This window comes from Vulpes lagopus, chromosome 22 (assembly GCF_018345385.1).
Source record: "Vulpes lagopus strain Blue_001 chromosome 22, ASM1834538v1, whole genome shotgun sequence".
Taxonomy (NCBI): domain Eukaryota; kingdom Metazoa; phylum Chordata; class Mammalia; order Carnivora; family Canidae; genus Vulpes; species Vulpes lagopus.
The window spans coordinates 29,040,144-29,065,541 of NC_054845.1; the positions used below are offsets into that span (position 1 = coordinate 29,040,144).

The 25,398-nt window shown below is 43.5% G+C and overlaps 1 protein-coding gene across 2 annotated transcripts in view; it reads left to right on the plus strand.

Annotated features, from left to right (window-relative positions):
- The window catches only part of ACSL3 (acyl-CoA synthetase long chain family member 3), a 66,526-nt gene that overhangs the window by 38,691 nt on the left and 2,437 nt on the right, over window positions 1–25,398 (plus strand). For both annotated transcript variants that reach the window (XM_041737341.1, XM_041737342.1), the window contains 12 exons: window positions 7,673–7,850; window positions 9,033–9,142; window positions 9,907–10,045; window positions 12,456–12,606; window positions 13,825–13,948; window positions 14,181–14,252; window positions 15,964–16,103; window positions 17,442–17,614; window positions 19,379–19,453; window positions 20,494–20,685; window positions 21,843–21,957; window positions 23,392–23,549. In XM_041737341.1, the coding sequence (XP_041593275.1) occupies window positions 7,673–7,850; window positions 9,033–9,142; window positions 9,907–10,045; window positions 12,456–12,606; window positions 13,825–13,948; window positions 14,181–14,252; window positions 15,964–16,103; window positions 17,442–17,614; window positions 19,379–19,453; window positions 20,494–20,685; window positions 21,843–21,957; window positions 23,392–23,549 (1,627 nt within the window). The remainder of the gene's footprint in view (window positions 1–7,672; window positions 7,851–9,032; window positions 9,143–9,906; window positions 10,046–12,455; window positions 12,607–13,824; window positions 13,949–14,180; window positions 14,253–15,963; window positions 16,104–17,441; window positions 17,615–19,378; window positions 19,454–20,493; window positions 20,686–21,842; window positions 21,958–23,391; window positions 23,550–25,398) is intronic.

Genomic DNA, 25,398 nt, shown 5'->3' on the forward strand with positions numbered 1-25,398 from the left:
ATTTAAGACTTAAAATAGCCCTAGGGGTTAGTGTTACCATGTTATTTTGCGGGTGACAGCCCAGAGGCACGAGATAGGGTGACTTACCTAAGGACGTTCCAGCTATCAAGTAGTCCAGGACTAGACCAGGTTGTCTTGCTCCGTACTCCTTAACTGCTAGCTCTCGGGGTGTTGCGTGTGTACACCCCCACATGTAGAAGAGCTGTGGCATCCAGTGTAAATGCTCTGCTGTTTATTATGTTCTTTTGCCTTGGGAATTGGGTGGGCAGCATTATGCGAGTGAATACAAAGGTAAGGGGTAGTGAGTGTAACACCGTGAAGGGGAGAGTAGGAATGGCACGAAAACGCTGTATTTGAGCTTGGTTCCGTGACTCTTGTAAGCTGTCGTCCAAGCTCCAGTAGGTGAAAATTGAAGATAAATTTTTTTTTATTTTTTTATTTTTTTATTTTTTATGATAGTCACACAGAGAGAGAGAGAGGCAGAGACATAGGCAGAGGAAGAAGCAGGCTCCATGCACCAGGAGCCCGACGTGGGATTCGATCCCGGGTCTCCAGGATCGTGCCCTGGGCCAAAGGCAAGCGCCAAACTGCTGCGCCACCCAGGGATCCCTGAAGATAAATTTTTTTAGAGGCAGTAAGATCATCTGTAACCACCTTCGATGGACTGACAGTTTGGTCCGATTATAGGTTTATTACACGTGTGGGTAGAGTTGTTTTTCCTCCTGTTTCCTTTTTTCCAGCTGCATCCTGACTCTGGCTGCCTTTTTTCTGTTGGTCATGAAGGAACTCTAGGGCCTAGAGGAAAACTCAAATAATCACACCATAAATGAAATCCCGGGAGCTGCTCCTGTGACTGTAGGGTGGGGGGGTGGGGTGGGGTGGGGTGTTATTTATTTACCTTAATGACCCATTAATTTTGGCACCAACCCACACAAATTCCAGAGTCCTTTTCTTCTAAACATAAAGGAGATGGCCAGCAGGTTAACGGCAGTCAGTCCTAGAGATGAAAAACGTTGTCTGGAGGTGTCCATCCCTTTATTTATCTTGCTTGGCCTGCCGTGTTGACAGTGCCCCTTGCAGTCTCCTAGTTGGTTGGGGAAGCGATAGAGTCACTTGCCTTTTAGGCATATTCTCAGTTTCTGCTGCTGACTTAGTTTTGCCTCACTTAAGTGAATTTTTTCCTAAGTTAACTTCAGGTCTACCAGGAGAGTTAATAGCATGTTCCTTGAAGTTGAAGTCCTTGTTAAGCATGTTTGCTTACTCTTCTCTAACCTATAGATTAAAACTTGCAAATACATTTTATCATAAGGGTGTCTGATTTTTGGTCATATTTAGTTGCTGCTTTTGAGGGTGTACCATCCTTGATTTGTCTTTGAGAGATCTGGTGGTTATCAAAGGTATGGAAAACACTAGGCTTTTTTAGATGCTAAAGTTTTCCACTCCTCTGCCTACCCTTAAAAACATTCATTTTTATTATTTGATCTAATGCTATTTGAGTTCAAAGATTGGGTTCCCTGGTTTTTAATCTCAGCATGTCTTACAGAAGTCCTGTGTTAGCAGGAGGTTGAATTTTTCTCCAGAATGGCATATTCCAGACATTAATGGGACTGGTGCTATTTTTTCAGTCTTCATTCAGTACTTAGAGCAGCAGACTCGCTTCCAAGTATGTACAAAGGAGATCGATATGGTAAATATGAAATTCCTTCCTGATTCAGGTTATCAGTGTGATTAGGACACATTCAACCCTAGAGCTATCACAGTTGTTCCTTAAATGTGGCCAGATAACACAGTGGACACAGGGAAAGTGTTTTTCTCTGCTGTGTCTTCGGCTTTTCCTCCCTGTCGGGTGGGGAGGGGAGCGCTTTGTCGGCATCGTTTAGCCACAGGGGAGCATTTGAACTCGAAGAAGAAAGTTAGAAGGTGAAAAAAACCGTAATCCATGGCCTTTTCCACATCACTATCAGGCCTGCCTACCACTGACAATTGCCTTCAAATTGGCGTTTGTGACATCAGACTTTTGGGGAGTCTTTATTTATAGAACCCCTGATAGGAGAAAATGTCAGGTCTTTCCTATTTGAAATTCAGCTCACTGGGAAAGTCCGGTTGGTTTGTAGGTTTCGTGGGTAGTAAATGAAGCAGATGTTTTCTGTGAGCCTTCCCCAAGAAGAGCGTGGCCTGCCCGTCATTAGCTAGGACCTGAGTTTCTGTCGGTCGCTGCTGCTACGGTCGCGCTGAACACCCTGGGCGGCGGGCGCCTCCGCCGGGAGCCGGGGGCAGGCTGGGCTGCTCGCGCCCTTGGGGGCCTTGTTCACAGCCGGCGGCTGCGGGCAGGCGTCGGACGGAGTGGGCTTCCGTGGGCGCGGATGCTCTGGGATTGGGAAAGCCAGCCGGTGCTGCGGCAGTGTCTAGAAGCTTCCTTCCTTCCTGTTTGGGGGGGCCGAGCTTTGGAGATTAACCCCAGAAGCTGTCTGATATGGTTGAAACAGAGATCCCAGACCTTTATTTCAGTTCAGTGGGTGCCGAAGCCTTGTTTCCATCTTCTCCTGAGTCTGTTTTGAGCTCCCAAGGAAGATAAGCAGAGGCAAAGGCTTGGGGGGGGGGGGGGTGGTTGTGCCGCAGGTGCGCCCACGAGAGCGTGGCGTTCAGCCCACGGACACTTTTCTGGGTGGCGGGGCGGGGAGGCAGGGCTGCTGCGTTCCCCAGGCCTGGCAGGCTTGTTCATAGTTACCTCCGGCCTTAGAAAGTACAGCAGCATGTGCGCCAGCAGCGCCCGAAGCCACCGGCCTTCCCAGCCTCCAGTGCACCGTCCTGAGGTCTTTGGAAATGAAAAACAGTGAAGGGTCAGTGTCCAGAGCATCTTAAAAATAGAAATAGAACAGGTTTGCAAAGAATGAAAATACGTTTACAGTGAAACAAAGGAGCACAAGGCCGGCTCTAACATTTAGTCATCTAACTACCAGAACCACTTCAGATTCTTTTTCTTATGTATTTTACACACACCAGAGAGAAGAAAATAGACGGGCTTATGTAATCACGGTGCTTAGAGAAGATTTCACGAGGACCTTCCTCCTAAGTGGTTGCGAAATGATAATAGAAATACTCGTTTCTGTTCATAGGAATTGACTTCGCTTTCCTTTCTGCTTCCCTGGTGCCTACTTTTTGTTATTTCTTGCTCCAGAGTCCCCCCCCCACTTCTCTCTCTCTCTCTCTTTTTTAATCTACTTGCGTATGTGTGATACTTATTTTCTGAATGGTTAAGACATTTACATCGTAATTTACGTGAAAACCAGTGGTCAGTCTGTTGGCCAGGACTTGTGTCTTGTTGATTATAGACCCTCCGTGGCCCAAACTGGTTGCCTGTCTGCCTGTTCTCCTGGTCAGCCCCTGTTTGTGAAAGGCACCACTGTGTACCAAATGGTTTTTTTTTAACCAGGAGTCTGATGTGTTTCCCTCCCTTTTTAACTGGCCTTCACCGCCACCCACAGACAGCAGTTGAAACGATCCTTTACAAGTGTCGGGCCGCGTCTTCACCTGCCCGCCGGTGCCGTGGTGCGTCGCCCGGTCTCCTTCCTGCGGCGCAGGTGGAGCGCTGGGATTTAGTACGCAGGTTCCGGAGTGAGTCTGCCCGCGTTCGTATTCTAGTCCTGTCACTTAGGCCGTGTGACTTTTGAGTAAGTTAGGCTCACTCTCTCAGTGCCTCAGCGTCCTCATTTGTAAGAGAGATGCTAAGAGTAGCCGTGAGTTACGTGAGTCCCGTAAGCTCTTGCAGCGTGGTTACCGCAGAGGGAACGCTGGCTAGGTTAGCCGCCCTCGTCTCCACGGGATGCTGCCACCCCCCAGACCTGCTGCATATTTTCACCCTCTGGGCTCCCTCACAGTGCATTGTAATAATCTCCATCCCCAGAGAGAAAGCTCCGGTGAAGCCGGGGGTACTTTGTTGCAGGCAGGGAAGTGTGTAATTTGAGGTATTTCTATTCTGAATGGCTACAAAGAAAAGTCCTGTACTTGCACTGGTTAAGCCCCCAGCTCCCTGAAACCTGATCTTTATTCCATTATCTCATTCTTCACGGTCCTGAACGGTTAGTATTGTTTGCTTTTATTTTATAGAATATTCTGTATGTGATCTGTTTTATTTTTATAGTTTATCTTGTGAGATGAGGCTCTCATAATTAGCATCATCAGAACCACCTAACTTCATCTGTTTCTGAACAAAGTAAATTATTAAGTTCCCGTGTCCCGGGCAGTCGTGTCTGAGTGACAACAGTGATATGGACCCATGTGTATGTCACACCTGTCCTAGCATGAAAATACAGCCAATGAAATGTGAGCTATGAAAGTGACCGTTGGGCCAGTCTTCACTCTCCCCCTACGTTGACAAATGAGGACGCTGCTTAAAGGGTCCAGGGTCGTCCTTTACAAAGCCACTCGAGTCATTCTTTGTCTGACTCAAGAGTTGGGAAAACCAAACACACTTGTGTCTCATGGGTCATGGGTGAGAATATTTAAGAGGTGGTGGGCGAGGACGTGTGTAAAGGAATGGTGACCAGAGCAGAAGAAGCTCTAGGGGTTAAATTATTAGATGAATGTGGGTTTGAGTTTGTTTGTTTGTTTGTTTTTTCCAAGTGGTCTTTTAAAAAAGGAGGCTTCTGGAAGAGAGGTGTTGAAGACTCCCTAAAGGCCCAAAGTGACTTGAAATCGTGTTTAATGACACTGTTCATTCCACGCATATAGCAAATAATTACTGGGTGCTGACTATGCCAGGCTCCGTCCTAGGCCCTGGGGAGACAGTAATGAACAGGACACACAAGTTACTCCTCTCGGGTCTTACTGTCTCTCTTCCTTCCATACAAATGTAAGTAGTAAGTGAACGGATTAACAACTACTCTGAAGACATGAAGCTATTGGAGATCAGGGATAGCGTCTCTTGTAGGTTATGGCCAAGTGGAGGCCTTAGCAACCGAGGAGCCAGCTTTGCAAAAATCTGGGTAATGAACCTTTTGTGCAGTGGGCAAAAACCAGAGTGAGCCCGGGGGGAGGCATGCGGGGCCCAAAGTTGGAGAAGGCATTCAACCCCGAGAGTGAGCACCTCTCTGAATTTTGTGCCTGTGGCACCTGTCTTGCCTCATCCTAGTTCCTGCCCTGGCCCAACCTGTTTGAAGGACGGAAAGGACCAAGTTGTACTTAGAGGAAGTAATGAGTTAGGGGAAGTGAGCCTGGGGAAGAAGGTTTGGTGTGAGCACGTGAGCACAGAGACTGGCACGGCTGCGTCCCTCAGGGCTTTGTAGGCCAGTGTAAGGTTTTTGAGCTTGGATGTGCAAGTATAGAGGTGGTTAAGACTGGAGATAGAAATTTGGGGAGTGCTTCGAAGTCCAGTCCTTGTAAATTTGGCTTCTGTTAGGGATGCTTCAACCATTTAATAGCATGGGGACTGCAGTGAGTAGGAGAACATGTGTATGGATTATTAAACTTGGTGGTAGGAAGAGAAGGGTGTTTCCGTTGAATTTCTAATTTCTCAGTGATGTATGAGCCCATGTTATCCCCTGGAGTCGGAGGAGGGATGAAGGGGGTGAAGGATATTTGAGTAGAGAGGGTTCAAGTAGCCATTTCAGAGGTGAGGAAATGACTATACCAGGGAATCCTGGTAGGATTGCTGGATGGTGAGATGTATGATCCTGGATAGAATGAGGTTGGGTGTTCTTCAGCAGTATGGACAGGGAATAAATAAATGGGTTTAATCTCATGTTTAAGCTAACCTTGGGGACAGAGTTAGAATTGGAATTTTTTTCAAAATTATGGAGTAGGTAGAGGCCTTTAATCTTTACGGGAAAGATCATGACTAGGAGAATTCAGTGGTTTAAAGAATTAGGTGAAATTCAGTTCAGTTACACTTGAATTAAACTCGTGATTTTATTTCCTTGCCACATAGTGGCCCTGTCACATGGGTTTAAATATATGGATTATGTAGATAATATCTTTCGGAGTATGTACATTTTTGAAACATACAGAGCTCATCATTTAGGTTCTAGAATCTAAAGAGGTAGCTCATCCTGATCTGTGGAGTGTAAAATTTTTAATAATTGTATTCAGGTCGTGCACATTTGGGCCAAATTCTCGTCTGTCTTCTCACCCCCACAGAGCTCCTTTCGAAGTCATTGGAGCTCCCTGTGCTGAGCGTTTCATGGGGGTGCAGAGTGAGGTGATGGTTGAGGCCACTGAAGATTACTGAAGTTCCTTATTGAACTATTTTAAATCCGGTTGCTTTAGCCATCGAAGAATTTATTTCCGAAGTCCATTATGGAATAGGACACTAGGGGGCAGCATTTATCCTTTTTTTCCCCCATTTCTATCTTCACCCAATCTCTTATTTCTAGAACACTGAAATGTTGGATGCATTTTTGAAAATGCATGTGGTTAGGTGGTTTTACAGTGTGTGAGACATGAGTGAAACAGTCCTGTTTGGAAACTGCATGTATATATGTGCAGTACAAGGAGCTTTTTATCCAGTCTGTGTGTAATTGGGGATTTATAGACTAGTCTAAGTTGGAGAAAATCCTTAATAAAAAATGTATTAGCCAGTTTTAAAAGATTATTAGTAATGAGGATGTAATGTTACCTGTACTTCTGGTAAGCACAAATGAAATACCTTTTTTTTTTTTTTTGAAGATTTTATTTATTTATTCATTAGAGACATGCAGAGAGAGGCAGAGACACAGGCAGAGGGGAGAAGCAGGCTCCCTGCGGGGAGCCTGATGTGGGACTGGATCCTGGGTCTCCAGGATCATGCCCTGGGCTGAAGGAGGCGCTAAACTGCTGGGCCACTGGGGCAGCCCACAAATGAAATACTTAAAGTCTAGTGGTGCCAGTGGGCATTTAAGGCTTCGACAGAAAGACTTTGATGAATAATAAAACCAGTCCTGGTTTTGTAAGTAGACACTGTTTACTTGGCCTATTCAGAGTTAGGTACAGGAGACAGCAATTAAAATTGAACAGCCACGGGGCAGCCCGGGTGGCTCAGCAAGCAGTTTAGTGCTGCCTGCAGCCTGGGGTGTGATCCTGGAGACCCGGGATCGAGTCCCACGTCGGGCTCCCTGCATGGAGCCTGCTTCTCCCTCTGCCTTTGTCTCTGCCTCTCTCTCTCTCTCTCTCTCTCTGTCACTATGAATAAATAAATAAAATCTTTTTAAAAAAATTGAACAGCCATAAATATGTGTTTTCTTGGGTCTGGCCAATTTATTTGTAAATCATATGGTACCATTTGGTATTGAAATCTGGGAATTTGTTAAGTAGAGGGAAAGTAAATTTTTGATATCATTAGTACTGGATACTAGGCTAAATTTTAAGCTAATTTTAAGTGACTGATGTGTAAACGAATTATCAATATATGATCTTGTGACAAAAGTGACCTTTAAAATCCTGTGAAATTCTGAAGATTTTTGAAAATAACCTCCCATTAAAATTAAGGATTTAGCAAATAATTTGTCATAGAAAATATCAGAAAATAGCTAATTTTCAAAATAGATTTTTTTTAAGCTCGAAATTTACTTTCTAGCTTTTTGTTAGGAAAAAATATTAAATTACATGGAAACCTAGCTACTTTGTCAAATTGGGACAAATGATGGCTTCTTTCTAGAGAATAATATTAAAAGGTATTTGTATGTTTTTTGTTTATCAGGTTATTCTTGGAAACTATAATTGGCTCTCCTATGAAGATGTCTTCGTTAGAGCTTTTAATTTTGGAAATGGCTTACAGATGTTGGGTCAGAAACCAAAGACCAACATCGCCATCTTCTGTGAAACCAGGGCCGAATGGATGATTGCTGCGCAGGCGTGCTTTATGTATAATTTTCAGCGTACGTAGGCTTTCTGGTCTTCGGTGTGGGAGAGAGGATGCTGTTTATCATGAATATTTCACTCTTTAGAAATTAAATTCTGAAGTTGAATGTCACCTTGCATCTAATCAGGAGATAATTCTGTTACAACTTAGAGTTCTACAAGTTGTGCGGTTGGTATCGGAGGGGGCCTGGAACCTCTTAGTAGGGGCCTTGAGGCCTTGCTAACTAGGCCTGCACCTGTGAGTCCTTGTTGCCCTGCTGGTTTGCTCAGGAATCCTCTTGTGACGTTAGTGTCACTTTGCCACTCCCATCAGTGGCAGCAGTTGAGCTCTAAAACTGCAGTACTCGGAGCCACAAGCCGGGTTGTGGCAGTCCTGATGCCCCAGTCTGTGAGGGAGTTCTGGAAGCTTAGTTCACAGATCTTGGTGCCAAAATGTGACATTAGGTACGGAGGTTGTCTGAGCCTTTCAGATGGAACAGAAGAGATGCTTTTACCAGATTTCTTACTGTAAATGCCTCCTGGTTTTAAACTGCCCCCCCCCCCCCGCCCCCCGTAGATTTGGGCTTATACTGCTTTGGGGAAGCTTTAAAAGAATTGCCATCTCTTAAAGTCACTTTAAGTCTAACTTCTGTGGGTTAGGCAGCAAGCAAGTAAAAGAGTAAAAGTCCACAATTATTATTAAATTTCAACATTGCTAAGAATTTTTCCTTTAGGTTTCTACTTTGGAATAAGCTGTAGTGTCACTTGTTATTTTTTTAACATAAAACACGTTAAGCCTGATATTCAATGTGATAATCAGTGCATTATCTTACTGTTATGTATTTTTCATATTTTAGTACCAAATATTTAATAACTATGGCTTTGACACTATAGGAATCAGAAATAATTCCTTGCCTTGTGACATCCCAGAGTAGTAACATCTGCCAGTGAAACAAAACTTAAAAAAGAAAAAAAAAATTATTTTTTGAGTATTGGCAATCTTGGGGGACATTAAGGAAAGGGTTGAGTGAGTGGGCGTATTTATTAGCATATAGAAATAATTTAGAAAATCAAGAAGAGGTACATAATAAACTATGGACCTGACAGTTTAGAGTTCAGTATTACCCCCTTAGAATTCATGACTGCTTTCAGAGACTTGATTTGCATTTAGCACATCCTGAAATGTTCAGATATTTGACTTGCCCTCCTTTGCCCTTTAGTTGTTACGTTGTACGCTACTCTAGGAGGTCCAGCTATTGTTCATGGATTAAATGAAACAGAGGTGACCAACATCATTACCAGTAAAGAACTCTTGCAAACAAAGTTGAAGGTGAGGACTATGGTTATTTTATAACTGTCCAGTACTCTAGAATACTCTAGACTTTTCAGTGTCATGAGCTCTAATATTGATTCTTTTATGATCTTTAAAATCCTGAATATCTTTGTCAACTTTTAGGAATATCCTATTTTCTTCCTTTCCTTTAGAAAAGAAAAAGATTTGGTATATATTTGTGTATTAGCGCAGAGAGTTACAGATTATTAACGTGGTATGCCCGCGTCTAAGGTGAAGGAATTCCCTTTTCTTGTGCTCATTTGTTTTCTAGTCTATTTTCACTAAATTTATAATTTTGAAGGGTTGTTTCTAAAGTAGTGATTCATTTATTTTGTTTCTGAAGCAGAGTCATTATGAGTTTTTAGAATTTTTTACAGGGAAAAAAAGACTTTATGAAACTGTAGGAGAAGGAGGTTTTGAGAGTCTCTAGACGACTTCCCGTAAAAACAGTAATATCTGCTGGATTTTTTATACCCACATTTATAAGTGAATTCCTTCCACTTCACCTCATGTCTTTAGGAGCCTCTTAAAAACCTGCAGAACTTGTGGCTAATCTGTAGTTGAGGCACCCTGTTTATATGCCTGTTGTGTAAGGAAGGGACTCTGGATTGGGATTGTACCAAAGAACAGTGCACAGACAGTGAATCTAATGCTATAAAATAGCTATTTAAATTTCAGAGTGGTATTTCTCCTTCTGAAAGACGTGTTCTTCATACCAGTGCACCTCCTCATGAACATAACGAGTGCTCGTGTTTTTCCAGGATATCGTTTCTTTAGTCCCACGCCTGCGGCACATCATCACCGTGGACGGTAAGCCACCAACGTGGTCCGAGTTCCCCAAGGGCGTCATTGTGCACACGATGGCTGCGGTGCAGGCTCTGGGAGCCAAGGCGAGCACAGGTACGCCGTATGGCCGTTCTGCAGCGACCGTGTTCTCTAGACGTGTTGCAGATCCTGAACTTAGACCAGGGACAGACCCATTTTCTAGACCATTGCTTTGGCAAGTAAGGTCACTCCAGGTATACTTTCATACATGCCCTTTTGAGAAGGGTTTAAGGAAGAACACAAATACTAATTTGTTACTGTTCTAGAAGTAGCAGTTACGTGAAACGAATTTCAGATACCTTTTACTCTATACAGGTTTCCTGTTTCTCTTTTGTGACAGCTTTTGGTGGTTTAAAGTTAGTTGTATAAATAATACCATTAAACTAGTGCTCCGTGAATTCTCTGTGAGTAGGAACAGATAGCCGGAGCGGCTGAACCTAGATCCCCTCCTTCACTCCCTGCTCCAACGCTGCCTTTTCCAGAGGGAGCATCATCTTGTTCTCCAACTGAAGGGTTTTTGCCTAAGTAGGCATGGTGACCCCAAAGCTCCTCCTCTCAAAGAAGTGTCAGAAAATGTTAGAAACTGTGCTGATATTTAGGAATATCCCAAGAGCGTTAGGATGCTAGGACTGTATTTCCTTTGTAGCTGGAAACTCAGTGTTTGATTAGATGTAAGCACTCAGCTTGGGAATGGGAATGGGGTTCTGCTGAATAAAATGCTGGGCATATGGAATTTTAAGTGCTGGGGAGACCCTCACATGTGGATATTTAGAGGGGCGTAGCACATACTGTGGAGTTAAGTGTGCAGTTTCGAGATTTAGAAGCCAGAAGTTAGGTTGTAAGTATAACCGTGGAAGGAGGTGAGGTCACCCACAGAATGTGGTGCCTCCAAGAGCAACGGAGGGTGGGTCAGAGAGGAAGGAGGGAGGCCCCTCAGCGAGGCAGGAGTCGAGGCAGGAGTCGGCAGCAAGAGCAGGTGCCCTGGAGGAGTCGATGAGGCAGGGATTGCAGGAGGCCCACCTTAGAGCCGCTTCTAGGGGGCGGTGGAGAGTGGTGCCTTGGGACGAGGGACTGAATGCCAGGCTAGGAGGACAGGACGGGAGTGGAGACCATTGTCATGAAATACATCTGCGCATATAGGAAGGGAAGCTCAGCACGTTTAAGATGGTTTCCCCCCACTTCTTTAGGAAGTCCACACTTTGGAGAAGTCCCAGATTAATTTGGGCGGTGCCCTCCATGACCACACTTCTCTTTGCCTTCCTGCTGTGTCACCTGTAGGACGTTGGGTGCCACTCTTAGGCTTGTGCAAACGGAGGACATTGTCCTCTAATCCAGCGTTCAGATGGTAGCCGAGTCAGCTTCACTACTGGGAGGCAGAGAACTTTTTTTTTTTAGCAAGTGTCTTAGGTACCTGGCCCAACCACGCTTACTTCATAGTTGGATCGCTAGGATAGCCTTTTGTCTCCCCACCGCCTTTCTGCCCTTTCTCAAGTCGGGCAGCCACCTACCTAGCAGCCAGAGTGACCATTGTCGCTGGTGACGACAAGCCCCTGTTCCAAACAGCATTGTGTCTGGGGGGCTCAGGCGGCGAAACGTCTGCCTTCTGCTCAGGCCATGATCTCAGGGTCCTGGGATCGAGCCCCACATCAGGCTCTCTGCTCCACGGGGAGCCTGCTTCTCCCTCTCCCTCTGCTGCTTCCCCTGCTCATGCTCTTGCTCTCTCTCAAATAAATAAAATCTTAAAACAAAACACGTTGCTTTCTACCCCAGAGTGAAATCCAAAGTCCTTAGCATGGCCTTGAAGACTTAGCATGGTATGGTCCTGGCTGCTACTTTCCCTTTTGCTCATTGGTCTTAACTTGCCAGTCATGTGGCTACGTCAGGGCCTTTGCTCTTGCTTATTTTCTACTACTTGAAACAGTCTCCTAAATCCAGGGTTTCCATGGCTCTCTTCCTCACAGTGTCCATGTTTTTATAAAATACCAACATGCCAGGAAAGTGTTTCTTGACCCTTTCCATCTAAATGGCTCCTACAATCATCTCACCTTGTGTTGCTTGATTTTTCACCCTAGTTCTTTTTTTTTTTTTTAAATGCTGTAATTTTTTTTTTTTTAAAGATTTTATTTATTCATAGAGACAGAGAGAGAGGGGCAGAGACACAGGCAGAGGGAGAAGCAGTATCATACAGAGAGCCTGATGTGGGACTCGATCCAGGGTCTCCAAGATCACACCTTGGGCTGCAGGCGGCGCTAAACTGCTGCGCCACCAGGGCTGCCCCACCCTAGTTCATATTACATTATAGGTTTATGGTTTATCTCAGTAGAACATATGTCCCATAAGTGCAAGGACTTGGTCTGTTTTGTTGACCTCTGAATGAATACAACTAGTACTTGTTGAATTATCAAATATGATTATTAAAAAAAATTTATGATATGACTAAATTTCTCAGAAGTATGTGTGTGTGTTTTTTTTTTCTCCAATGCAGAAAACAAACCTCAGAGCAAACCAATGCCCTTAGATATTGCAGTTATCATGTATACGAGTGGGTCCACAGGACTTCCAAAGGGAGTCATGATCTCCCACAGTAACATCATTGCTGGTATAACCGGGATGGCAGAAAGGATTCCAGGACTGGGGTATGTCACCTGGCAAATGCCTGTGAACTAGTCCCTTAGATGCTGGTTGTTACATTGACGTTTGTGCCACTTAGTAGTGTGTGGCTAAATTGTCTTTCTGCCTGTTTACAGTAGGCCTGTCCTTAAAAAAAGGGGGGGGTGGTACTTTAAAATACAAAACAGTTGCAAGGTTTAAAACAGTTTTATGTAGCGTTGTCAATATTTCTGTTTTACTCTAAAAGTATAAATTTTAACTGACCTAAATCCCTTAAACTATTTAGTCCCTTAAACTACAAACTACTGGTAGTATTGCTGCTGCAGTCATTCTTATACCTAAACATGGTATAATTCAGGTGAACAGATAGCTTCATATGGTCCAGTATTCATTGACCTTTATTCAGTCTCTAATTTTCTTTAAAGACCAGCAGTAACAGGGCAGGGTGGGCGTACTGTGGGAAAGGGACTAACAGAGGAAACCTAATGAGAACGTGAGGGGGCGTAGAGGGGTCGCTACCTCAGTGGATGGTCTGGTGCGGTGGTACTGGTTGGGTATTCTTGATTCCCTTATGCACAGAAATTACACTCCCAGGTGACTGTGGCATTGAATTTAGGGATGGAGAGAAATTTCTCTTATGAATGGATAACTTCCGGAAAAAGTTAAAAGCAGTAGTTTCCTGGGTCAGTCTCTTAGTTTGCCTTTCCTATGGGGGCAGGGGGCAGTTCTTAAAGTACACACACACACACACACACACACACTTTCCTGCATACAGAATAGTTTATTTCTAAGTGACTTTCAAAACTGGAATCTCTTGTAAAATTCCTGCCCAGCAGTTGTGGATTCTATTCTAAGTTGTGGAACTTTCTGTTTGGGAGCCCACCAGCTTTAAGGATCATTTCCTCTTTGGATGATTCCTCTGTCCTTCAAAAGAAGTCCTCTTGTTTGGCCCTTCAGCCCCCATCCCTCTGCTTTAGCACGTTGCTCCTGCAGCGCTCAGGGAGCCAGCCGCTTCCTCCGTGGCCGCCTCCTGGGTTTGAGGTTGAGCTGTCGTTCTTCTCACCTCCCCCACATAACCCCCTGCCCCCAACACACACACACACACACACACACACGCCTCCAGTGTCTGCCTGCCTCCCGTACCTGCACACACGGGTGCTCTCACATGGGCGGGCTCGCTTTGCAGTCCCTCCCAACAGAGATGACGTCTGACAGTTACTCTTTTATATCTCCTTTTCTTTTAGGGAGGGAGATGTCTACATTGGCTATCTGCCTCTGGCCCATGTTTTAGAATTAAGTGCTGAGCTTGTCTGTCTTTCTCACGGATGCCGCATTGGCTACTCTTCACCACAGACTTTAGCAGATCAGGTAAGTTCAACGTTTGTGACTTCAGATACTAAAAAAAAAATTATAATTTTTAAACACATTTACATCCATAAGACACAGTATCATTAAGGATGACAATTACTCATTTTAAAGTTAATTGCTTGCCTTTTAATACATAAATTGATGAATTTATAATATATATTTTTGGCCTAAGAATTCCACCAAATTTCTAAAATAAGGATCATTTTATATAGATCACTTTTTCTCTCTCTAGTCTTCAAAAATAAAAAAAGGAAGCAAAGGGGATACAACTATGTTGAAACCAACACTGATGGCAGCTGTTCCGGTAAGAATTGACCATTAGTTAATGTTGAGTACTAAAGAAGTGTCGTCTGCTACAGAATATAAATGCTAGTTGATAAGGCAGTTTACGTAGGTTTTATTCCTTATTGATTATCTATATTATGCTCTATGAGATTTATTGTCTTTTTTTTCCAAGCTTTATTTTTTTTAATTTAACTAAATATTTAAGTTAGTTTCAGTGTCCCTATGATATTATCAGCTCCTTTCCCTAAATGGCTTCTTATTCAGATCACTTTTTATTTTATTTTATTTTTTAAGATTTATTTATTAATTCAGAGAGAGCGAAGAGAGAGGCAGAGACACAAGCAGGCTCCCTGCAGGAAACCTGATGTGGGACTCGATCCCTGGTCTCCAGGATCACACCCCAGGCTGCAGGCGGCACTAAACCGCTGCGCCACCGGGGCTGCCCCTATTCAGATCATTTTTATGATACGTTTGCTGTTAGTAGAAACTTGAAGCCCAGCAGGAGATGGGGGGAGGTTTGATATCACTTCCTCCTCGTCTAAGCAAATTGTGTAATTACCTCCCAAGTCCCCAGGAACGTCTGGCCTCGTCCAAAAGATGTGACAGAGAAGTTGGTGCAACTTGAAATGACCTGAGCAGCACCATGCACTTAACATACCAGGCATTGGGGGATGGGGGTGGGGGTACTGGGAATTAGATGAGTAGAAACAGGGCAGTAATGGTGTTCTGTCTCCTTAATAGAAGTTTTATTTGGCTTCTGATATTGTTTGAAAGTGTTGGGAATTGCTACCAGATACCTGGGTACTCCTATCCAAGCAAAGTTATAAAGTTATTTAGTTACTCCAAATATATAAATGACCAGTAGTTTGATAGTTTCTATAGGTGTATGGTTTCCTTAGTGTAGTATTTTTTATTCTTTAGTTCTGTAAACTTTTAGTTCGTGTAAAATGAAATACAGTTTAAAATTGGAAGGGATCCCTGGGTGGCTCAGTGGTTTGGTGCCTGCCTCCGGCCCAGGGTGTGATCCTGGAGTCTTGGAATTGAGTCCCGCATTGGGCTTCTTGCATGGAGCCTGCTTCTCCCTCTGCCTGTGTCCCTGCCTCTCCCTTGATCTGTGTGTGTGTGTGTGTGCACACGCGCACTTGTCTCTCATGAATAAAGGAATAAAATCTTTAAAATCGGAGAGGAAAAACTAATTGTAAGCCATTAAAGTAGACTTTATAGTAATAGGCCTAGCAAGCAAAATGCAGTGCAAACAAGGAAAACTTCGTGCGTGCTGCAGCATTAAAAGACAACCAACCAAACAGAATAACCCTGTGTCCTTTTGTAACAAAGAATGTGGTTCTCTCTATTTTTATAAGGTTAGAATTTTACAAACCATTTCATATAGTCATTCATTTGTCTGTAGTGAGCTTACTTTTTCCAAAATAAATAAACAAGCAAAAGCAATATAAAGAATCAATGATATTACTACTGTCCAAAGGTTTTTATCCCCCTCCCCTCCCGCAACTCATAGGCATTTAGGTACATTTGTGCTGTGAAAAGTTATTTTTACAGAAAACTCATTTTTAAACTAGCTGTGGCTCTATTTTAGAAGTTTGTTCCTGATAAAAACTATATATTTTAAAATGTGTCTATACTGATAGAAGTATTTATCTGGTGTTAAGGTAAAATATGTAAGGCAGCTGATAGCATTATTGGCTGTTATTAACTCATTTTTATATATCTAGGAAATCATGGATCGGATCTACAAAAATGTCATGAATAAAGTGAATGAAATGAGTAGTTTCCAACGCAATCTGTTTGTTCTGGCCTATAATTACAAAATGGAACAGATTTCAAGAGGGCATGGTACTCCACTGTGTGACAGGTAAGTTCCCTTCTCTTTGGTGACTTAAATCATTGGTTCATATTATTATCCCAGTTAACTGAGATAGTTAGAAGAAATAAAATGGTTTGAAAAAGTCAAAGGGATTCTAAAAATCCATCTTGCATAAGAATATATGAACAATTAAAAAGATTGCAGTGTTATTTGAAAAAATGTTTCACTTATAATTTTACTGTATTTAATAGTGCGTGTTTATTTTCTATGGACACGTGTGTGATTTTAGTTATTTTGACAAATAGTTTCTCTTTACTTTTAAATTTATTTCAATATGAATATAAAATGGCAGGCAAATATGAGTAAATGTTTTGTGTTTAAAGTGTTAAATGATGGATTTTACCACAGACCTGTTTTTTGTTTTAAAACAGGTAGTGCTAATAGAGTAAGTAGATTTAATTATAAAATAGTTTAGAAGTTAGAAAACAAAGTATGACATTTAATTTGTTTTTTGGGAAATATTAATAAGGCTTTCAGATGCTCCACATTATTTGAAACTTTTTTATATTTTTTTCTGCCTCATTTTAATTAAATTCTTAGTGAGATATGAACTACTTTGTAAAGCCTGTTAACATTTTTTTTAATAAAACATTTTAATTAGATGTTTGAATTGTTTTTTTTTTTTTTTTTTTTTAATTTAGCAGACATTTTAAAGCACTTCAGAACCCAGGGAAATTTTAAAAAGAGATTGCACAAATATGTACACATTTTTTTAAAAAAAAAATTTGTTTGAGAGAGCCAGTGCACAAGCAGTGTACAAGAGAATGAGAATCTCAAGCAAACTCTACCCCGAGCACAGAGCCAGACGCGGGGCCGATCCATGGCCCCATGACTCTGAGATCATGACCTGAGCCCATGACCTGAACTGAAACCAAGAGTCAGACACTTACCTGCCTCATCCCCCAGGTGCTGCAATTATGTACACATTTCTAATGAAATAAGCTAAAGAAAAAAATAATTTGCTTTTAGTGCTAAATTTTATAAAGATGCGGCAGGATTATTCAATATTAATATGTATATTATATAATATAAAACTAATTACTCTGCCTATAAACATGGTTTGCCATTATTATACTAAATTAAACCTGACAATTTTGAATTCAAATATTACTTGAATTTGTTCTTGAAAATCATACGTCCTTTACTTGGTCAAACTTAACAAAAATTAAGATTTAAGTAGGTCAGAGAATCTCTTGATTTGGTGTGTGGCCTAACTCAAAATCTCACATATCAAAATTGGGAGATTAGTCTGAATGATTTGGAAAATCCCATTTAGCTTTAAAAATGTGTGATTCTGATTCCTTTTTTTTTTTTTTTTTTTTTAAGGTTTATTTTCCGAAAAGTTCGAGGCTTGTTAGGTGGAAACATTCGGCTTTTGTTGTGTGGAGGTGCTCCACTTTCTGCAACCACACAGCGATTCATGAACATCTGTTTTTGTTGTCCCGTTGGTCAGGGATATGGACTCACCGAGTCCTGTGGTGCGGGCACAATTACAGAAGGTTGGTGTTACCCACAAAGTGGTGTGTGCACCGGAGGCTGCGGTGCAACTCGGGCAGTGTTTGGTGTGGGTTGTTTTCTGCAGTAGGGAGGGCAAGAGTGGTTAAGGTGTTTGTGTAGCAGAATAATGATAAATTCTAAGTACTGTGATTATTGATAAAGTATTTAGAATGTATTGGGTACATCGAATAGTCAATAAGTAAAGGAGTCTTTCATGTCAGATTACGATATGTCATAGTAAAAGCTACTTAGCATCCGAAAAGGAGTTTTAGTAACAAGCATTGGCTGTGTTGTATACATTTATTTTCTTACATCAGTTATTTCCCTTTGTGAAGAAAATTAGTATGTTTTGTACCGTTGTTTAGGTAGGTGTATTAAAGCTCAAACTCTGAAGTGGTTGTGGGGGTGGTCAGTGTGAGAGAGAACCCAGATTCAATATTAGAGAATATAATTTTAGGGTCCACTACCCAAGTGGTTTCCAGCTGAATCCCAAAGTGCCTCGTGCTCCCTTTATGGAGAAAAGTTCAATTTTGCTTATCAGTACTAGGAAAAGTACTGTATTTTCTAGATCCTGATAAATACTAAACCTCTTAACTGATTACTTTCCCCTATTTACCTTGAGCGTTTCTGTGTGTCATTCTTCTGTCAGGTTTATCTTGAATTCTCTATTTTCCTGTTTTCAGTATTTTGGAAGCTACTTGTGAGTCTTGTCTTGCAGGAAATAAGCAATCTTTTTTTTTTTTTTTTTTTAAAGATTTTGTTTATTAGGGGGATAGAGAGAGAGAGAGAATGAGTAGGGGGAGGGGCAGAGGAGAAGCAGGCTCCCCTGCGGAGCAGGGATCCCAGTGTGGGCTCCATCCCAGGATCATGACCTGAGCTGAACACGGACACTTAACGGATTGAGCCACCCAGTGCCCATAAGCAAGCAATCTGAAGTATGTGCATCTGTGTGGTGGTTCTTTTCTTCTGAGGATCCTTATAGTTTCTGTTCTTATGATTCATATTGAATGTGATTAATCACTTAAAGTTTATGTTGGAAATAAAACAACCTATAAATCATTAAATATCAGCCTTTTATTTCTGATCTTTGAAGAGGAAGCGTATGCCGTTGTAATTCACAGTAGAGGTGTATGCTTTTCCCAGATCCTCGAAAGTTAATCTTCATCTCCAGCCTGGTCTTCTGAACTCTTGCGCAGGAGTTTAAATAGCGCGATAGCATAAGCTGGTGTCAGGGAGGCTTTTGAGGCCTCACTTAGAAAAACCGATATATGGGAGAAGATGGGCGAGGTTATTTGTACTGCAAAACCCTCAGGCCTAACAAGAGAGAGGAGTAGGTGTAACCCATTGTGATCCATCGTCCTTTAAGATAGGGGCTCCAGACTCAGGAACCAGGCAGCTCCTTGGGTGAGTGAAGGGGGCCCTGAGGTGAGGAGGTAGATGATGGGTGTGAGGAGGGGGCCTGGGGAACCGGAGGGGCAAGGCCCATCCCGCGGGGCCTGCATTGTGGCTGTGCTGGAAATGCAGGCCCCGTGGTTCCTGGAGAGTCCACACTGCTCTGTGAACTGTCACTAACTGATTCAGAATAAAAAAACCAGAACTCCGTGTGGGCCACACAGCTCTTGGTTCACCAGTTTGTGACTCCTGCCTTTAAAGATTCTCTGGGGATGTCAGAGCTTTGGGATAAATCATCATTTTTGGTAATTTAGAAAAATGAAGCTGTTGATTCACCGCTGTAATCAAATACTTTTTTTCCATTTGCATCTTAGTATGGGACTACAATACTGGCAGAGTGGGAGCACCATTAGTTTGCTGTGAAATCAAATTGAAGAACTGGGAAGAAGGTAATAACCTATTTTAACCACAGAGCGTTAATCTGTACAACATTAAACCCTGAAATTACAATTGTGTTTCATTTTCTTCCTTATTTTAGAATATAGAATCACCTGCAAGTGCTTGTTTTTGTTTATAATAGAACTGTTTTGTCTAGAACAATATGAATCTGTTTATTTCACTTGTTTAAAGGATGATTCTGAAGAATTATAGTTGTTTTTATTTTGCTTATTTTATTACATGAATGCAAGTAAGAATTATGGCAAAAACTTGAGAAATCTGCTAAATGAATAAAGTGAGTAAATTAGGAATGATCATAAGTTTATTTTGTAGAAGCAGAAATCATAGAATGTAACCTGTGAGACTGGAGATTTTTACATATTTTTTCTTTTTTCTTTCCCTGGTGGCTTCAATCTAGATTGGTCAAAAGGAAATTTTTACTATAATTTCATAAAAATCTGTTCTGCCATTTAAATACTAGTCATTTTTTTAAAAATTTCATTTGATACTACCAGTGTATATACATTATCAATGATTGGTTGGATGCACTTTTCTTTTACACAGTGAAGATTCTGTGGGTTCGATGCCGTTTTTCAGTTCTCTTTTAGCAGAATTAGTGAAAATGTTCAACAGATTTAAACTTGAAATCATTGTGAAATTATCTGTAAGACGTAAATCTTAAAGATGTTTTATTGAATACGTGATTTAATACTTTTATCACTCATGTAAGAATCTCCACAGAATCCCTAAGGAATTTACGTGTGTAATATATGTGATTATTTTATACCACAGATGTCGCATTTTTTAGTGTAATTTGTACTAGGAATTCTATTTTAAAAGCATAAGTGCTTATGGTTAAGCAACTGAAATTGTGTGCCTAGTTTTATGTTAGTGAGTTTTGTTCATTCCTACTGTCTGCCTCATTTCCTTTGGGAAACTCTGATTGGATTAAAATCAGGTGTTGTCCCTATTTAGAAACTCGGTTTCAAATTTCACATGTATATAGGGATAAAAATATTGACTTAACTCTAAATCATTTGGTGTTTGTTAGGTGGATACTTTAATACCGATAAACCACACCCTAGGGGTGAAATTCTTATTGGTGGCCAAAACGTGACAATAGGATACTACAAAAATGAAGCAAAAACAAAAGCTGATTTCTTTGAAGATGAAAATGGACAGAGGTGGCTCTGTACTGGAGATATTGGGGAGTTTGACCCTGATGGTTGTTTAAAGATTATCGGTGAGCCATCTAATGTTTTATTTTTCCTGACAGTAGATGTTTGTGAGAGAGTTTTACAAAGGAGGTAACTGTATGTTCAGAGAAGTTGTTTAGTAATATAAGAACTTACGTTTCTGCAGTGTTGACATGGTCCGTTGTAGCATCCCTGGAATATAGTATCTCATAATCGAGACTGCAGAAGTTTTACAGCTTGACATTTGAGGGGGGTCCCAAAATCTGTTGAATAGCAGTGGTATCTTTAAATTACTAGATAACCGTCAAAGAGTCAAATTTTTAGGAAGGAATATTTATTTTTGCGTGCCCTTTGCTATCTAGAGGTCCTTGGACAGGGCTCCCTCCTGTGAGGATGAGGCGGCCCTGGCAGGCTGAGGACTGCGACCCACCGGGCAAAAGATAGCTCCCTGCCTCCCCTGCTACATTCCATTTCTCAGCGATCAGGGTTCTGTCCTGGAAACCTGGGAGGGGGGAGACCTTCAGCGGCTCCCCGAATCCTAGCGGTGCTCCTGATTGAGCGGGTGACACATGCCCCGAGGCCGTTCTGTTCTTTCTGTCGCCCTCTGACCGGGCTCATCGGTCAGGCCCGCACCTCCTGTCACCCTGTTGCAGGCATTGCTCTCTCGACGTGCCCGTCCCCTGGGCTGCTGAAGGTCCCGGGGGCTCAGTGCGGTCCCGTCCGTCCCCCGTCACCCCCCTCCCCACGCTCCTGACCTCTGGATCAGGCCACATGTCCGTCCTCCACCCTCGCCCAGAGCGAGGCTACCGCCCACCTTCCCTCAACCCTCCCCGGGCCTCTCCCCAAATCCGCAGCCGGCAGGCGCGGCCGCTCACGTCCCCAGAGGAGCGACTGTCCCCGTCGCCGGTCATTCGCCGCCTTCCTGGTGTTCTGTGCGGCAGGAACCGGCGTTCGGCGGGACGTACCTGAAGCCCTTACAACCACCCCTCTTGGTCGGGGCCCCTCTACCAGAGGCTAATTTTCTTTTCTGAAGGAATCGATGTAATTGTACAAGAAATCGGGCCTGATTTTACGGTATTTAAATTTTGGCCTAACTATTAGAGTAGGCGTCCCCGCCAGCGCAGTCCGTCGGGGGTGGCCAGTGTTCGCACGCGTGGCCGTGGCGCTGAGCTCGCGTGTCCCCTCCCCGCCTCTGTTCTGACAGATCGGAAGAAGGACCTCGTGAAGCTCCAGGCCGGGGAGTACGTTTCTCTGGGGAAGGTCGAGGCGGCCCTGAAGAACCTGTCCCTCGTGGATAACATCTGTGCTTACGCGAACAGGTCGGTGCGGTCCTGCCTTCACTGCGCCGTGGGGCGTTCGGCCCTCCTGCCTGGGGGTCTCCCCGCCAGGTGCCACCAGGCCCTGCTCCTCCTTACCTGTCGTCCCTGGGACCGGCGCCTTCTGAGGAGCGCTGGTGACAGTCCCGGGTGCTGTCCTCGCCCCCTCCTCAGTGTCCTGTGTGTGTGGGGGGGTGGCGGGGGGTCGAGCCGTCCTCCTGCTGCCTCGGTACCCCCAGCCGCCCGCCCCCCTGCGCGGGAAGCGCCCCAGAAGCAGTCGGAGCACCGGGGAGAGGAGAGGACGTTGGGGGGCTCAGCACTCCGCCCTGAGTTAGGGCAAGCTGGGCTCCACGCACAGCGTCCCTAGTCCGCAGTGATACGGAGGCAGCTGGGACGGAGGCTTTAAAGTCAAAAAGTCCCAGAAATGTGCCCTTGGACGTGTGTTTGGAATTTACACGGACACTGACGGCACGTGCACAGCTGTGTGATCCGTAGGACTCTTCCCCGGGGCAGTGGTCAGATGCTTCGTGGCCAGCCGAGGATCCTCACCGCACCAGTTGGCGCGACAGTTATTAGGAAAAGATAAAATCTGGTACCAAAAGAGCCAATTTAGAAACAGGCTCTAAAGATTAACTCTATTGAATTATAAATTATTCTGTCCTTTAAGTAACGATGAGACCTTTTCTTCAGGGATGCTACAGTTCTGGATTTTGCTCGCGTGATGTTAACCAGACGGCCCTTCTTCTCTGCTGCCGCTTGCTATTACTGCCATCCGCAGGCAGACCTAAAGTTACTCTAGCAACAGTTTTCATGATAACCAAAAAAATTAAATATAGCCACATTACTTTGCTGCCAAATATCTATACTTATAATTTCTTGTTTTTAATTTTGATGTTTAAGTATATTTTTAAAAATATTTAAGAGCAAGAGAGCACCTGAGCTGGGGGGGTGGGAGCAGAGGGAGGGGGAGAAAGAATCCCAGGTCCACTCTGCGCGGAGTGTGGAGCCTGATTTGGGGCTCGAGCTCACAACCTGAGCTGAAATCAGGAGTCGGGTGCTTCTCCGACGAGCCCCCAGGCACCCCAGATACAATTTCTGATTTACGTTAGTTTTTATTTTTGTGTAACTTGACGTGAATTACTGATTTTCTTAAAGGTTGAATTTTCTAATTGTGATTTTTTTAAAAGAAATGTGTATATGGACCTATTTCTAACAGTTACACATAGTTGAGACTTGTCACTAAATATCAGATTAAGGCTTATTTAGCGGGGAACGTGCTACGAATTGGACTGAGAAGCGGCTGTCGGGTGAGCTAACTGCTGGTGCCAAATGTGTGTCACGCGTGTGGTTTAAGGCAGTCGAGTATTGATTACGACGCCGTCCAGGTGCCGCTGTGCCGTTTAGCTCCTTAGCCGAGTGGTCCTTTATGTATTTCAGTTATCATTCTTACGTCATCGGGTTCATTGTGCCAAATCAAAAGGAACTAACGGAACTCGCTCGAAAGAAAGGACTTCAGGGGACCTGGGAGGAGTTGTGTAACAGCTGTGAAATGGAGAACGAGGTGCTCAAAGTGCTTTCTGAAGCTGCTATTTCAGGTGAGTGTGACCCAGATCTGAAGGCTGAGGCAGGAGGGATGCCCATGTTCACTCCCGTTGCTGTCGCAAGGCTTAGGTGACATCATTCCCTGCTCAGGAACCAACTGTATTTTCCTACCATTAGATAGAAGAGCAGGCTTCTGGGCGCGTCCAGGCTCCTCCCCAGACTCGCCCACCTTGTGCTCCCGAGACAGATGTGCACCAGTCAGAGTGTCCTTGACCCTGCAGCTCCTGGCTTCGGGGTTGGCCCTTTCTCTCCTGTCCTCAGCTGGAGCTTGGCCGCCCCAGCCCACCCTGCACTGTCCAGGACTCTGTTCTGCATTTTCTATACTGTCTGCGTCCTGGTAGTTGCTTGTACGGATGTGTCCTGTACCCCCTTTTTGCGTGTGTGTTGGGGGCTGCAGTGAGACGAGGACCTTTGTGGACTTAGTGGATCGTGCTGCCATGAGCACTGATATGCAAGGGTTTGTGGACATACTCGTTTCTCCCGGTCGGTGCTGGTGCGGGGATTGTTAGGCCTGGGTCAGCTTTGTGTTAAACCTTTTGAGAAAGTACCAGACTATTTTCCAGAATTTTTTTTCCAAATATTTTCCAAACTATTTTCTAAAACGGTGGCATCATTTTACCATTTCCACTGTGTTGATTCCCGTTTCCTCATGTCCTCACAACACTTGTTACCGTGCATCCTTTTCAGTCTTTGGAGTCTAGCATCTTAGTGGGTATAAAGTTTGGTATCTCTTGGTTTTGATTTATATTTTAAAATAGCCTGGTGGCTACTGATGTTGAGCATCCTTTCTTGTATTTATTAGCCACATCTTCTCTAGAGAAATGTCTGTACAGATATTTTGCTCATTTTTTTTTCAAGATTGTATTTATTTATTCATGAGACACAGAGAGAGAGAGAAAGAGGCAGAGACACAGGCAGAGGGAGAAGCAGGCTCCATGCATCGGGAGCCCAGTGCAGGACTTGACCCAGGACCGGTCAGGACCTGAGCAGAAGACAGACCCTCAACCACTGAGCCACCCAGGCATCCCTTTGCTCATTTTTAAACGGGATTGCCTTTGTATTACTGAGTTACACAAGTTTCTTAGATATTCTAGACACAAGGGTCTTCCCAGATTTGTGATTTGTAAATATTTTGTCCCATTCTGTGGGTTGCATTATTTTATTTTCGCATTTTTATTTATTTATTTTTTTGATGGTATCCTTCAAAGTACAACAGTTTTAATTTTGAAAAGAGTATTTTTTTTCCTTTGTTGCTCATGCTTTTGGTGTCACATCTGAGAAGTTACTGCCTAATCTCTCACAAAGACACACCCTGTATTTTATTCTAAGAGTTTTGTAGTTTCAGGCATTACATTCAGGTCCTTGATCCATTTGAGTTCATTTTTATGTGATGTGAAGAAGGGATCCAACTTCATTCTGACACAACATCTACTTTAGGTCTGAGAAACAGCATTACTAGGTTATATATAGGGAGACTTACCGGGAAGAATTGGCTTATGTGATCTTTGGGGCCGACGAGGCCAAGCTGGGAATCGGTAGGGCAGCCTGTGGAGGGGGTGGACTGGACTCTAAGGCGGCAGCTGCAGGTCCCACCACAGGCAGGATCATTTCTTGTGAGGACACGTCAGCTCCTGCCTTTCCGTTGACCAAACCAGGCCCATAAGGTGATCTAGGACAGTCTTCCTCACGTCAAGTAAACTGGTTACAGACTTAGTCATACGTACAGAATATCCCCAGAGCTGCACCTTGGATTAGTGTGTCGCTGAGCAACTGGGAACTCCAGCCCACCCGGTTGGTGCATAGAACTGACCTTCCCAGCGCACCGCGCGTCCCTTCGGCGCC